Below are 15,431 nucleotides of genomic sequence, written 5' to 3'. Positions count from 1 at the left end.
TCCCACCGCCAAAGTAGCGAACGCCCCTTCCTATTGGCTGCGTTCGCGGCATCGGTAGGGAGATGCGCACGCATTCACCCACCTTCTGCGCTCCGGCTTGCTGGAGCCTCGCAGTAGAGATCCTTCCGCGAACTCGCGGCCTCGATTCGAGGCTGGAGGGGTGCCTCCGGGATTGAGGGAAATATAGTGCTAGCTGTGCGGACACTGGGGGCGGAAGGGCTATGCACCAGGGCCGGCCTGCAGCCATCGCTGCCGTGGGGCATGTGTGCACACCTCCCCATGCCGCCGTGGGGCCATGGCGGCTCGGCAAGAGGGTTGCCAACTTTCTTATCCCACAAAACCGAGCACCCCCGACCCACCCCTTCGCGAAGGCCCGGTCCCCACTCGCTCCAGCCACCGCCCTCGGCTGCTCGCTCTCCACCGCGCTCGGAGGGGGGTGAGGGGGCTGGGGGTGAGGGGTTTGAGGTGAAGGAGGGGGCTCCGGGCTGGGGCGGGGGCTTAGGTGAGGGCTCTGGGTGGGGATGAGGGGTTTGAGGTGCGGGAGGGGGTGTGGGGCTGGGGATGAGGGCTTTTGGGTGAAGGAGGGGGCTCCGGGCTGAGGCGGGGGGTTAGGTGAGGGTTCTGGGTGGGGATGAGGGGCGGGGGGGGGGGGATGAGGGCTTTTGGGTGAAGGAGGGGACTCCGGGCTGTGGCAGTGGGTTTAGGTGAGGGTTCTGGGTGGGGATGAGGGGTTTGAGGTGCGGGAGGGGGTGCGGGCTCTGGGGTGGGGCCGGGGATGAGGGTTTTGGGGTACAGGAGGGGGCTCAGGGCTGGGGCAGGGTGTTGGGGGGGGGTGCAGGCTCCAGGAGAGAGTTTGGGTGCAGGAGGGGACTCCGGGGTGGCACAGGGGGTTGGGGTTTGGGTGTGGGTGCAGGGTTCCGGTGGCGCTTACCATGGCTCCAAGGAAGCAGCCACCAGGTCCCTGCCGTGCAGCCCCAGGGCACATGAGAGGCTCCACGCACTGCCCTCGTGGTTCCAGGCCGACGAGAGCTGCGGAGCCAGCACTAAGGGAGGAAGCAGCCTGTGGAGCCTGCCTGGCCGCCCCTGTGCCGAGGGGCCACAAGGAGCTTGCAGCTGCCTCTTGGAGCTGTGCGGAGCTAGGGCAGGTAGGGAGCCTGCCTTAGCCCCGGGTCTGTGCTGCACCACCCATGAGACTTCTCACAGCCAAGTCAAAAACTGAATGCCTGGCAAACTTACTCAGCAGGCCCCCAGGGGCAGGTGCGTCTGCATGGGTATGAGGGCTAGCGGGGCATGAGTGCAGCAAAGGCGTGGCAGCTTCACCATCCCTACTCCTGTCCCGTGGCCTTGCGCTGGACAGCGAGCCCACACTGAGCGCGCTGCGCCTTCACTGTCCTCGGTACCCATGCAGGCTGGATTAAAGCAAGTGTGAGCGTCTGACGCAAATGCACCCCAAATCGCAGCATGGAGTATAGAAATGTAGGGCTGGAAGGGACCTTGAGTGGCCATCCAGTCCATCCTGAGGCAGAACCAAGTAAACCTAGACCATCCCTGACACGTGTGTGTCTAACCTGTTCTTAAAAACCTTCCCAGATGTGGATCCACAATCTCCTTTGGAAGCCTACATATCCCGGGGGAGAGTGATCAGGGGGTTCTCAACCTTTTTCATAAAGTGCTGCCAACTCTCCTGATTATATCATAATTTCACAGCATTTGGATTATTGCATTTTAGATTTGGCATTTTCTCTTAAAAGCCACATTTTCTGAAATCAAGAGGTTGCCTGAGAATCCCAGCTTGAATCTGAATATTGCCTAGCAAAGAGGTGGGAAAACTTCGGCCTGCGGGACCGTCCTACCCAGCCCCTGAGCTCCTGGCCGGAGAGGCTAGCCCCCAGCCCCTCCCCCGTTGCCCCCACTCCCCAGCAGCCACACCGCCGCTCAGGCTTGCGCCCACCCACCTCCCAGGCTTTCAAATAAGCCTGTCTTGCCGCTCTGAGTGGCTTGGTAAGGGGGAGGGGGGTGGATAAGGGGCAAGAGGTCCTGGGGTGGCAATCAGGGGATAGGGGGCAGTTTGCGGTTGGATGGGGCAGAGGTTGGGGGGGGGGTTGGCTGGGGGGGGGTCCCGGGGGTCAGAGGGGACAGGGAGCAGGGGGGTTAGCTAGGGGGTGGGGTTCTGGGGGGGGTAGTTAGGGACGGGGGGCCCAGAGGGCAGTTATGGAGCAGGGAGGTTGGATAGGGGCTGGGGTCCTGGGGTGGCAGTTAGGGACGGGGGTCCTGGAGGGCAGTCAGGGGACAGGGAGCAGGGGGGTTGGATAGGGTGTGGGGTCCTGGGGGGTGGTTAGAGGCAGAGGGGGTTGGATGGGTTGGGGGTTCTGAGGAGGGCAGTCAGGGCGGGAAGTGTGAGGGGGCGGATAGGGGGCAAGGGCCAGGCTGTTTGGGGAGGCACAGCCTTCCCTACCCAGCCCTCCATACCGTTTCACAACCCCGAAGCGGCCCAAAAAGTTTGCCCACCCCTGACCTAGCGCAAGAGTCCTGGTCGATGACTAGTCTTTGTAGCTGTAATGGTTAAACAAAAAGTAAATAATTTATGAAATAATAAGTTTCTAGCTCTCATGATTGCAGAGAAAAGCTTGAAAACATAGGTGAGTTGTAATCAAAAGGCAAAGAAAAAGGTGTATTATTTACAATTTCACAATTTTTAAGACAATCTCATGATTTTTGAACACTTGAGGTTGGTAATACCTGGCAATATCTGGGACTCCCCTAAATCAAGAGCATACACAGACTTCTACTTCCCCCTTTAACATTCCCTTATATTTGTATTTAGTCTGAAAACCTAAAAAAATCCCACTGCAAATTTTTTGCTTTCATGTTGAGACACTGAATCATCACATTACAATGCAATGTAATATCACCATCTACCCTGGAACTAAATAATTAAAGATTCCTTAATTATCTGGGGAGTTAAAGGCCTATCAGCCAGTCATTGATCTCCAGCAAAATAGTGGAACAGTCATACCAGACTCAGTTCTGATTCCCCAATTCAAGAAGGATGTTGATAAAGAGGTTTCAGAGAACAGCCACAAGAATGATTAAAGGATTAAAAAACTGTGCTTCACAGAGAGAGGCTCAAGAAGAGCATGCTCTATTTCACTTAACAAAGAAAAGGTTACAGGTGACTTAATCATAGTCTGTAAATACCTAAATGGGGAACAGAAGTTTGGTAATAGATGGCTCTTCTAGCAGTCTAGCAGAGAAAGTTATAACAAGATCCAATGGCTGAAAGTTGAAGCTAGACAAATTCAAACTCAAAATCATATTTAACAATGAGGGAATTAATCACTTGAACATTTACAAAGGGCTGTAGTGGATTCTCCATCATTGGAAATTTTAAAATCAAGATTGGATGTTTTTGTAAAAGATATGCTCTGGGGTAAACGGTGAATTCTGAAATAGTTCTGTGCCCTGTATTATACAAGAGGGAAGACTAGATGATCACAGTGGTCCTTTCGGGCTTTATAATCTATTAATCTGAATCCCACGAGGTCATATTTCAGCAGACACATGAAAATAAAGACAATCTTGTTTGTTAGACAGATTCCAGGCAGGTTTCAGCCCTGTCCTAATCATCTGTGTCTTGTTGAACAGGTTGAATGTAATTGATTTGGCAGTGAGGTAGTTAATTTTACAGACACAGCAGACAACTTTTCTCAGTGGCATGTGCACATCAACAACAGTTTTTCCAGCCACTGTCTCCAGTGGAGGAGCTCTTCCTGGTCTCTGAAAAATAAATAACCTACAGTGTTTTAAATAGTGACCATCAGGGTCAATCAAAGTACTGAAAGTCTGTAGAAAAATGAACCTCTTTATGGAGTTTTTGTTGCTTTTACTTATAATAATTTATTCCTACATAGAGGCTTTTGTGAAGCTTTTCATTCCTGTGAAAAGAAAGTCTGTCAGTGGAGAGCTTGTTCTCATTACCGGTGCTGGTCATGGAATTGGGAGACTTACAGCTTATGAATTTGCCAATCGACAAAGCAGATTGGTTCTATGGGACATCAATAAGGTAATGTAGTAAACTTCATCTCCAGTACCACCCCACCCTGAAATTATTGTCTTTTATCAGAAAGAGGAGGTTAGATTAAAATGTAAACATATACTGTACATGTAACTCTTCTACCTGGTTGTGTTGGCAGCAATAAAGAATGGGTTCAGTATCTAGGGGCCCTTGTTAACAATACTAAACAGAAGCAGCTCAAGCCCCCACCCAGCCCTGGCGTAGCAGGGCTGGAGCTCTCAGCCAGAGGGGACCCTGGATCTCTGAGCTGTTCTATGCGGTGGGGGCACCCAGAGCTCTGAGCTGCCATGGGTGGCAGGGGCACCCAGACCTCTCAGCCCCCATGGATAGCGATGGCACCTGGAGCTTTGAGACACCAGACCCAGAGTTCTCAACTGCTGGGGGTGGCAGGGACCCCGGAGCTCTGAGCCACCATGGGTGGTGGGGACCCCAGAGCAGTCAGCCGCTGCAGGTGGTGGGGACCCAAGAGCTCTGAGCCACTGGGGCTGCAGCAGGGGCCCCAGAACAGTCAGCATGGCAGTGGCCGGTGCTGGACCTCCTCCCCTGTCCCACAGTGGGCCTTGGGATCTCTCCTCCCGACCCCCTGCAAGGCTCATCCTTCAGTCATCCCCCCATTAGTAAAAATCACAGACAGGTCACGGGCTTCTAGGAATTGTTGTTTATTGCCCACGACCTGTCCGTGACTTTTAATAAAAAGCACCATGACAAAATCTTAACCTTAACCATAAACAAACATCTGCCACACAGTACATTGGGCAGCGTCCTTTGCCTCAGTTTCCCACCTTGCAGTGTGGAAGTACCACAAATGAGTGTTCCTTTAACACACTTTAGTCCTTTCCCCCACTTGCATTTGTTGTCCGAGGTCCGTAACGTTCCCCAGAATCCAGGTTTGCATTTGGGCGAGTTTACCTCCCGTGCCAGAAAATGAATGAGCAGTGCCTTACTGCCATTGTTGGCCGCTCGCTGCTGCTTCTTCCACTGCTTGCTTTTGCTGCTGCTGCTGTATCTGCCACCGCTCGCTGCTTGCTATTGCTGTTGTCATCTCTGCCACTGCTGGCACCTTTGTGATGCCCTGTTCTGAGGCTCTGCCGGTTGAATACTAAAGGGAATTTTAACCCAAGAAAGCCAAAATTGATGCCATTGGCAAAGCAGTTCTGTCTGCGGAACACCTGGGCAGAGTAGGTGAGACGCACTGCTCCTGAAGTCTTTACCCTCGGTTCATCGCTAGATGGCAGGGGAGAGTTCACTCAGACCCTGGCTTACATCCACATTTACACAAGTGCTCGACATCTGCATTTGCCTCGAATGGCAGTCAGAGCACTGACTGGTATGCTGGGTGTAAGTAGAATGACGGGTTTGTGCCCTTTCGGAAGATTTTATGCTGTGGTTCACATAAATATTCACTTAACTGGAATTGCAGTCAACATACCGGTCTGTTCTGTTTTCTTTTAATGGGACACCATGATCTCAAAATCTAGTCAATTTGGGAGAAGGAGGGAATTTAAGCATTTTCAGGTTCTACACCTGCGCCTGAGTCTCTCAGACAATGTTGATGGTTCAGCCACCATATTTCCTGTTTTTAAAATGTTTTCCATTGCTGTATGGCATCAATGGAGAGAAAAAGCTATTTAACAAAAAACAGGAAAATATGCCCCCAGGCTGCAAACTTTTACGCCTGATCTGTACTTAAAACGTAGGTCTACATAGCTACAATGCTTAGGGGTGTGAAAAATTAGAGGACCGACTGGTGCCCTAATAATATGATCCAGTCCGGACACCTCTGAGTATCTGTGATTTTCCCCTTTTTCATTTATAGCATGGCATTGAGGAAACAGCTGCAGAGTGCAGAAGGCTGGGGGCCGCAGCTCATGCTTTTGTGGTGGATTGCAGTAAAAGGGAAGAAATCTACAGTGCTGCAGAGAAGGTAAGACTGTAATGTGTATGTTTCAAAGATTACCCAAGCATGCTACAGCTTCAGTGAAGATTGGGGAAGAGAAGCTGGGGGTACCTGTGATGTTTTGGTGATCCCCCACACCAGTAAGGGGTTCCATCACTACCTTCCTTGTAACTTTGTGGGCCTTTGTGCTGTGGTTCCAATCCCTGACAACAGTAGCCAGCGCACAAGCATAAGATCTCACGCTGGCTTCTGCCAGCCTAATTACTCCTACAGGGTGAAAACAACAGCCCTTTCAGTCCCAAGTACCCCCAGATCCCTCCTCCCCAAGTTCTTCACTATCAGACACTCAAACCTTTCCCCTCTGGTTTGTCAGCCTCCGGAGGCATGAAGCCAGATACCAGCTTACTTTGGAAGACTCCACAATTTACACAACAGGGACCTGCTTGGGATGAAAATAAACAAAATGTTTACTGAACAGAAAAAACAGATTCAAAGATGAAATAGTAAGGGAGAGCGAATGTATACGAGTTACACAGAAACGAAACATACAGAGACAGCCTCAGTCTTTACACTCCCATAGTAGATAAAATCCCTTTCCTAATACAAGTTCCCAATTGCCTCTGAACAGTTTCCCAGCGTACCTCCTAATCTGGATATGTAGTCATAATGACCATCAAGAGCAGAGCATCACCTGCTTTCATAAGACCTTACTCAATATGCTTGTATAGTACAATAATACAGTATGCATTCTACTGATCATTTGGGAGGTTTAAACCTTCTGTTCTCCCGTTGGGGTGTGTGACCCCTGATCATCACAGTACCACATTCACCTCATTCAGATAATTAGTAAAATCTCACTTTTCCCACCACCTTCTGCAGGAGGAGTTAACCAATAATTAATATGAAAAAAATGTCCATTCTAATACCCTTCTTTGTGTTTCCTCCTAGACATCATGCCTTTTCTGAATCTGCCCCTTGTAAGCTCTTTGGAGTAGGGACCGTCATTTTTTTTAATATCTAGTCCAGTACTAAGAACACCGTGGGCACTTAAACATAGAATTTTGTATTAAAAGTACTATAATTCTACAGATGAGTTAAACTAATGTGGGTAACTTTCAATATCTTTTGAATCTGGTTTTTTAGAGCTCTCTAAGTAGCTCCAATACTGGAGATTGATTCACACTGAAGCCCCAAATCTGCAATGAGCTCCTTAGGGGTGGACTTAGAATTTGCATAATTTCCTCTGATGAATCCTGATTCTTTTGGTGATTTTTCTCCTCTGCAAAAAGCAAAGTTCTACAATAGGCTGAAGTTCAAAAGTTAAAAACAACTAAACTAATTGGTATAACACTGTCAAGTCTACAATTTCTAGCTCTGCATGTAACTACGTATTTAAATTCTTCAATTTTTAAAAGGTGAAAAAAGACATCGGAGATGTTAACATCTTGGTGAATAATGCAGGAGTGATTACAACTGCTGATCTGCTTTCAACTCAGGACCAGCAGATACAAAAAATGTTCGAGGTCAACACTCTCGCTCATTACTGGGTAAATGTCACTAGACCAGGGGTGGCCAACCTCTGGCTCCGGAGCCACATGGGCAGCTCTTCAGAAGTTACTATGCGGCTCCTTGTGTAGGCGCCGACTCGGGGGCTGGAGCTACAGGCGCCAACTTCCCAGTGTGCCGGGAGGTGCTCACTGCTCAACCCCCTGCTCTGCCACAGGCCTGCCCCCCTCCACCCCTTCCCGCCCCCTCCCCACCCCTTCCCGCCCCCTCCCCTGAGCCTGCCGTGCCCTCACTTCTCCCCCCCAGAGCCTCCTACACGCCACGAAAAAGGTGATTGGGAGGCGCGGGGAGGGAGGGGGAGGTGCTGATCGGCGGGGCTGCCAGTAGGTGGAGGCGTTGGGAGCGGGGGAGCTTATGAGGGGCTGCTGACGTATTACTGTGGCTCTTTGGCAATGTACATTGGTAAATTCTTGCTCCTTCTCAGGCTCAGGTTGGCCACCCCTGCACTAGAGTGTCAGTGTGTTAAGTTTAATAAAATATATTTTAAAACTATTTAAAGACAATAAATACTTTTGTTTTAAAATGTACTAAACAGTGACCCATATAGAAAATACATTTCTCTCTTACTTGTTCTGTTGTTACTTGTTCTCTCTTACTTGTTCAGACACACACTTTTTCTTTCTTTTAACTATTTTCAAGACTACAAAAGCATTTCTGCCAGCAATGATGAAGAACAATCATGGCCATATTGTCACTGTTGCCTCAGTAGCTGGTTACTTGGTAGCTTCTTTCATGGTGACTTACTGGTATGTGATTTCAAATTTCTATCTCCTTCGCCATTTTTAAAATTTTGTTTCCCACTGTCCTTACAACCAACACCAAAGATACTATTCCAGTTCTAAGAGATTCTTGTAGAAGTATGTGCTCATGTACAAAATGTGTACATATTACCATAACAGTGTGCCTGTACCAAAAGGTAAGGGGCTCCCTGATATCTCGCAGTGAATTTCAGCTGGCTTTTGACCAGCTCACTGTACCCCAACTCCCTATTGTTATAATAATCTGTATATAAAGGTCTCATGTGATATGTCATTGGAAAACTAGCAATTCACTGATCATTAATATTCTTACATAATGTATGTGCAGTCAACCCACAAAGGATTATGCAGATGTGCTGAAATTACTAAAATGCGTTTAAGCCGGCCACATCAAAGGGAGTTGATATACAGGTTTTCTCCAGCCAATGGGAAATTGAGGCACACAGAGGTGAAATGACTTGCCCAAGGTCCCCTAGCAGGCCAGTGGCAGCTCTGCATCCCAGTCCAGTGCTCTAGCCACTAGGCAACACAGCCTCTTGAGGAGGAAAACTTGGTAAGACGACGTTACTAAGCCAGCTGATCCTACTTGACAGCTTACTGATGGATTGTATATACAGTAGAACAACATGACAGATAATTTTCTGCCTATGTCAAAAGTAACTGGGATTGGGAACTGTTTTCCAGCCAGATCATTTGTAATTCTCTTTCAGTTCAAGCAAGTTTGCTGCAGTTGGATTTCATAAAGCCCTAACACAAGAACTTTCTGCATTGGGAAAGGATGGAATAAAAACATCATGCCTTTGTCCTGTTTTTATAAATACTGGCTTTGTCAAAAATCCAAGTATAAGGTAAGATTTGAAGAGCATTGAACAGTGGGAATCTCAAGTCCCCTCCCTTAGCAGTATCTTTTCTGACTATTACACTTTACTCATTTGCAGATCTGGTGCTCTGTTCAATTATGTAAAAATGAAGATAATCAATACATAGTATCTCAGCTCCATAATGTCAGTTAACCCATTTAGTAGTTATATTTGTATTATCTTGGTTCATCAGTATTTAAAGCATCCTAGTTTGAATTGTATTGACCCTTTTAATTCCATGATATTCAGCACTACTTTTAACATGTTCCTCTCATTTCAGATTAATGAAAATTTTGGAGCCAGAGAAGGTTGTAAATAAACTGCTAGAGGGGATATTGACCAACCAGAAAATTATTTTTGTTCCATCATTTCTGAAGATATGTCTAATAATGGAAAAGTAAGTACAGGAAATAATAGAAAACAAACTCTAGTTATAACTATTTCTGAATGTGCAAACATCAAGGTTTTTTTTAATCTTAAAGTTTTGTTTCAGAAAAACACTCATTTTATTACAATGGAACCAAATCAGTAAAAGAAAGTATGTCAGGCTGGTAAGCCACTTGAATGATAAGTGATCAATAGAAAACGAAACCACGCCATCTTCATTGATAAGTATGTTGATGTCAGATAGTTGTTATTCTCCTGTGACAGCACATATCTGCACCAGAAAATGTTTTACAAAAAATATATAGTAAGATAGCAGTCTTCTGATATGCTAAGGGCTGTCTTAAAGAGGTGGGTGAGCAATTGTTCTCCATGTGCAACGAGGATAGGCAAAGAAATAGTCAATTTAATCTCCAGCAAGGGAGATTTAGGTTAGATATTATGGAAAGCTTTCAAACTATAAGGTTAGTCAAATACTAGAATAGGTTACAAAGGGAGGTTGTGAAATCCCCATCCTTGGAGCAGGTTAGACAAACATATGTCATGATTGGTCTAGGTGTACGTGGTCCTACCTCAGCATGGGGAGATAGAAAATTGACCACTTAAGACCTCCTCGAGCACTACATTGCTATTATTCACTGTTTTAAAATATAACAATAGCACTGTCACAAAATAGTTTAAGTCAGGACATTGTCTCTCTCTGCGATGATACTAATAGCTCTTACACAAAAAAGGGTTAGCTGAGTCCCCGTCTCACTGGCTCAGAGGGGCCCCTTTTGCAGTGGAACCAATGTGGTTATAAGTGCACAGAGGGACGGATTTGTGGTTAGAGGTGTTAGGGGATATGCAGGGGAAGATGCGCTTTCTGCAGAGCATGGTGCCCCACTCGCATCAGTGAGCAGAGCGTGAGGCATGGGCATCTTGGGAGAAGGTCAGAAGTGGTGCCAAAGATCCTGCTGCGTCACAATCTTCCTGACCCACATTTCAACCTTCCAGGCCATCAGTCTCATAAAGGCTAAAGTAGCTTCTGCGAAATGGCTCCAAAACTGCTCCACAGCCTCGGAAGCAGGATTTCTCCCCTATACATCCCCTTGCACATCTGCCCAACATCCAGCCTGGTTACAGGATTTGCCCCAGAGTGCAGATCCAGCACCATGCATGTCAAATTAGCTAATTCAGAATAACATTTCCAATTAACCATTTTGCTGTTTGATGAAACACCGCTGACAGTAGAGCATAGGATCCTTAACAAACTTATGTCACACCCCACAGAAAAGGTCTTTGGCTACGTCTACTTTTAAAATGCCACAGTCGCACAGCTGCCATTGTAGCACTTATGTGTAGACACTTATTACAGTGAGGGGAGAGGTTCTCCCATTGGCATAGATAATCCACCTCCCCAAGCGGTGATATCTAAGTTGATGGAAGAATTCTTCTGTCAACTTAGTGCTGTCTACCCTCAAGGTTAGGTCAGCTTAACAGTGTGTCTCGGGTGCAGATTTTTCACACTCCTGAAAGACTTAGCTATGCTGATGTTATTTTTCAGTGTAGACCAGCCCTTAGTCTCAGGAGAATATGGTTTCTTTTGGCTAGATGTGTCCACAAACATTTGATCTGAGAAATCCTAACTTTTTGTTAGGGTGTGACACTACCCTGCTGCAGACTGTCTACGTGGACCCTGCTGAAGTGCATTAACGGTTCATTAATGTGCTGTGATTAGTACCGTTCCAAAAAGGACTAGAATGTTGGCTCATTTTTACCATTTTAGATTTATGAGCTAAAAGCCCTCATTATATTGAGTAATAAGAGAACTAACATGGCTAAAATGTGCATGCAGCAGTGGGGACAGACAGAGTTACAAATTTTTGGCAACTGTACAGAAAAGGTTATTATTAGATAAGTTTCAAAGGTGGCTTATAAGATCAGTCACATAAGCTCAAAGCTTCTGAAGGCTAGAGATTCAGGGTTTAGGGTCCCACCAAAGCCACTAACAGCCACTGAGAGAGCCTAAATCAAGAATTTTTTAAAATGAAATTACTTACCTTATTTTCTTGGGGCCCAATAGTAACCAGACATGCAAAAATCCATGGGAGGAACGCTAGAGTGAGGAAACTTCACCGGACAATCTTCATGGAGCTGCCACCAAAACAAAACAACAGGGTGTGAGGGTTTGCTGCCCTGTGGGAGAAAGAGTGCATCCAGTATACAAATCCTTGAGCAGAAGCACAAGAGCATCCCTGAGCCTCCAGCAACGGAGCCATGTCACCATGGAATGCTGCACAGGCCCTTGGAATCCCCATGAAGGGAGGCAGATTGTGGTGGAATGGGGCTGCACTCTAGGAATAACATATCTTTGGGCTATTTAATTCTTTTAAAGTCTCTCATCATTATTTCAATTTAATGTTTCAATCTCTCTTCCAGCATTCTTCCAGAGCGTGTCATGGCAGCAGTGTACAAACTGCAGAATACTCAATTTGATGCAGTTGTTGGATACAGAAACAGGGTCATAAGTGATTAGGTCATCACCCTCCCCCTCAAACCGCACAGGCTGCAGATGGTTCATGTTTTGAGTTCAGATCAATTATTCAATGTTTTGATTCATTCAGAGAAAAAATGGAAGACCCATCACTTTCCAGCTGCCTTCCTACCACAGTGGCACTTGATAAAGTCCCAGCAACACTGCTCTGAACATCAGTGAATTTCTGTAGGTGCCTGGCTGGCTGAGTTCCTGTTACAATGATTATTTTAATGCTTCTGGGATTTGCTAGTATTGTGTAATTAACTGAATATGTTAGGGTGCCAAGAGCTTTAGGTAGAAATCTTTTTATCATTGTAAAGCTAAATAAATAAATAAAATAGACACATACACAAATCCATGTGTGCACGACACAGACTATGCGGGAGCAGTGGAAAATGCAGTCCTTCAGACTGAATGTTGCTTAATTTTGTTGGCACCCAGATATCATGGTGATCCTATCTATTCTGTAAAGGTTCTTATACCACACTCATTACCATAGTATCTGAGCACCTAAGTCATGCATTAAGTAACATGACTGCCACATGTTGTTTGTTCTTTCATCCTGTCCCCTGGGGGAGAAGCGCATGTACTAGAGTGTCTTGTTTTGAGAGAGGGTTGTGGGTTTTTTTAGCTGGAGGAAGGGGGAATTTTTTTTAAACTATGGACGTGGCTATATGTTTATGTTAGAGAAGGCAAGGTTAAAGAAATGTGCCTTGGTCTTGGAGCAAACAGCGGTGAGGTATGCAGTGGCATACTTCCTGGGGGGAGTTCACTTCACAGGCTCAGACCAGACCAGCCCCAAAGAAAGTTCTGTCTCCTGGATGGACAAACTTTGCCCTTATTGTAGAGGGGTTCATTGTGCAGAGGAATGTAGTTGTTTACATATCCTGGGCTCAAGCCATGAAGCACCTTGAAGATAAGAACTGAGACTTTGGACTTAGTTCAAAATTCTATGGGAGGTCAGTGTAGAGAGCAAAGGACAGGTTTGATGTGCTCACAGTAGCCTGTGTTGCTGAAGAGATGCAATGAAGTGTTTTGTATTAGTTGGAGTTTCCTAAGCACGGAAGGCTTCATGCCCAGGTTGGTATATCACATTGCTGTAGTCCAATGGAGAAGTGACAAAGTTATGAATCACTGAGGCCATGCTGTACATGTACCTTGCCACTCCTTATCAGTGTCTACTCCTCTTCCTCTCTGCTTCCATCCTCTCCCATCAAAAGAAGGAAGTATTGTCTCAGGAGTATTCCATGTTTCCTTGAGAACTGTAAAGAGACTCAAAGGAGCTCCTGAGGAAGAGGATGCTACTGTGAGGCCAGAATTCCTCTCTGCATCAGATGGCTGTGAGATCATTGCTGAGATCATGTTACATATCAGATTTCAGTAAGAATCAGTTGTGTGCATGCAAACTAGGAAGTCAGCTACAAACAGCCATTGAGTCCATGAATGATTTCAGCCACACACTCGTGTAGAGGGGAAAAATGAGAAATCTGGTACTGTACTGCCTCAGATCACACACATTTTGATGTTTCACTGTTAGCTTTTGTAACAGAGACTCTTATCTTTGTTTCTTATATAGAGCCGAACACTTGGCTAAAAAAAATAAATCATAATTCAGGTGTAACTCACACTGTCAAAGCATGACTCTTTGTCTCAGTCCAGTGGTTGGAGCAAAGAACTTTATGGACCTAATCCTTAAGCTTCAGAGGTTGAGGTTCATGGTTTTAGATTTAGATAGAAGTTAAGTCCAGACAGTTGATTTACTCAGGGGCTGACATACAAGCATGTCTCTGGGTTCTGTGGGACAAAACAATGGCTTCCCAGTTGAAACAGTTCCTCAGAAATCTAGACAGTACCAATGAACATGGGACAACAGGGCTGATATGAAGTAGCTCTGGCCTGTAGACGGGAGTGGAATTCATGAAGAATCCATCCTGTAAAGTTTCTCACTAAAATGGGTGTTGCTGTTTGTGTGTATGCTGGTAAGTATTAATGTTGTCTATTTCTTCAGTGCTTCTGAATGAGGCATTCTGCAGCTACTCACAAAGAACTACTATTAATTATAGTGCCACAGATATTCAGAGTGCTAATGTATGTGACAAAGACAGGCTCTGAGTGTGGACTGTGGCCAAGGTGAGCTTAGCATAGGCTGAAAATGCAAAGGGACAGTTTACTCATCTGTTAAGCAGTCACTCACCTTTAAAATGGATGTTTACCTACCTCCAAGGAGCATGGAGAAACGTAATTAAGTAATGTCTTAAAGGGCTTTGAGAACCCTGTGAGCAAAAGCGCTGTATTTTCCCCTCTCTGTTAGAAGGCTCCTTTGGAGTATGTCTACACTGTAGCTGGGAGCCAGCTTCTCAGCACAGATAGACTCCCATTAGCGGGGCTCAAGCCAGCACGCTAAAAATAACAGTGTGGATGTTGCAGCTCAGACTCTCAAGCCTCGGGAATCAGACTAGGCAAAGTGGTTTTATCATTCCTTCTAACCAAGGCAGTTCAGGGCCTACCTGCCCATAAGCCAAAGTCACCATTTTCTGATACCTTCCATCTACATTCCTCATCTTACTGTACTTCGGCTGCCTCATAAGTGACATCTGTCTTTGATTCCTGTGCATGAATTTTAAAGTGGCCAAACCACCTCCTTCTGCGAAAGATATACACAAGTCAGACTGTCATCCTATCAGTTACCTGGAGTATATGCCATGGCAGATTTCCTTATACTGTCTCTTCCTCCTACATATGGGTTTCACATTTCCATTCTGATTCTCCACAGGGAATATTACTTCAAACACCTGCTAGAATGCACTGGCTTAGCTAAATAAGACCAAAGTCTCTCTATTCACTCATTCCAGCTTTGGTACCTGCCTTTCTTGAAAGAGAGCCATCAACTCTCCCATAGATCAGTCCCCACGCCACATCTCCATCATATCCCTCTTCTCAATTATACCAAACATAAGCCACTTGTGTTCACTTCACAGCCCTTCACGACCTATCTCCACTCTACCCGCCATCCCTCATTTGCTAACAAAGTGTCAACTCCCACCTCTGATCAACCCATGATGCCAGTCTCCATCGCCCATATTGTTAAATTTTCAAACAGGCACCTCCATGCTTTCTCCTGTGCTTTCCCTCACACTTGGCAGAAGCTCCCCATAAACATCCATAAAACTAATTCACTATCTTCCTGCTAAACTCTCATCTGTTGTTTAACCTACAGAAAACGTAATGGTTAGGCTGGTGGTACACTGAGACCACAATCAATCAAGCTGACCAATATTATCTCATTGCTTCCCTGTACTCCCCCATTGGTCTGTCTGTCTTAATCTGTTGTCTTATATTTAGATTGTAAGCTTTTTGGTGCACGGACTCTCTT

The 15,431-nt window shown here is 46.1% G+C and overlaps 1 protein-coding gene across 3 annotated transcripts; it reads left to right on the top strand.

Moving 5' to 3' along the window:
- The first annotated feature begins 111 nt into the window (after positions 1 to 111).
- LOC144263910 (17-beta-hydroxysteroid dehydrogenase 13-like) lies at positions 112 to 13,625 on the top strand. Of its 3 annotated transcripts, none has more exons than XM_077815006.1 (9): positions 112 to 436; positions 1,019 to 1,145; positions 3,912 to 4,063; positions 5,892 to 5,999; positions 7,388 to 7,519; positions 8,178 to 8,284; positions 9,007 to 9,144; positions 9,437 to 9,553; positions 11,962 to 13,625. In XM_077815006.1, exons 1-9 carry the CDS (start codon positions 296 to 298, stop codon positions 12,056 to 12,058), a joined length of 1,119 nt encoding a protein of 372 aa, XP_077671132.1. In that variant the 5' UTR covers positions 112 to 295; the 3' UTR covers positions 12,059 to 13,625. The 3 variants fall into 3 exon arrangements, with proteins under 3 accessions (XP_077671132.1, XP_077671133.1, XP_077671134.1); XM_077815007.1 differs by having other exon boundaries at positions 11,606 to 13,625; XM_077815008.1 differs by lacking the exons at positions 112 to 436; positions 1,019 to 1,145 and having other exon boundaries at positions 3,854 to 4,063.
- The last annotated feature ends 1,806 nt before the right edge of the window (positions 13,626 to 15,431 follow it).

Source organism: Eretmochelys imbricata, chromosome 4, assembly GCF_965152235.1.
Source record: "Eretmochelys imbricata isolate rEreImb1 chromosome 4, rEreImb1.hap1, whole genome shotgun sequence".
Classification (NCBI taxonomy): domain Eukaryota; kingdom Metazoa; phylum Chordata; order Testudines; family Cheloniidae; genus Eretmochelys; species Eretmochelys imbricata.
Note: the sequence above shows the minus strand (reverse complement) of the source record. Positions and strands in the feature narration are given on the sequence as shown.

Bases quoted from the DNA above. Each gene is read 5' to 3' on its own strand.
- LOC144263910 (XM_077815006.1), top strand. From the start codon at position 296: ATGGCGGCTCGGCAAGAGGGTTGCCAACTTTCTTATCCCACAAAACCG. The intron at 6,000-7,387 runs GTAAGACTGTAA...AATTTTTAAAAG, and splicing joins TCTACAGTGCTGCAGAGAAG to GTGAAAAAAGACATCGGAGA. The intron at 7,520-8,177 runs GTAAATGTCACT...ACTATTTTCAAG, and splicing joins ACACTCTCGCTCATTACTGG to ACTACAAAAGCATTTCTGCC.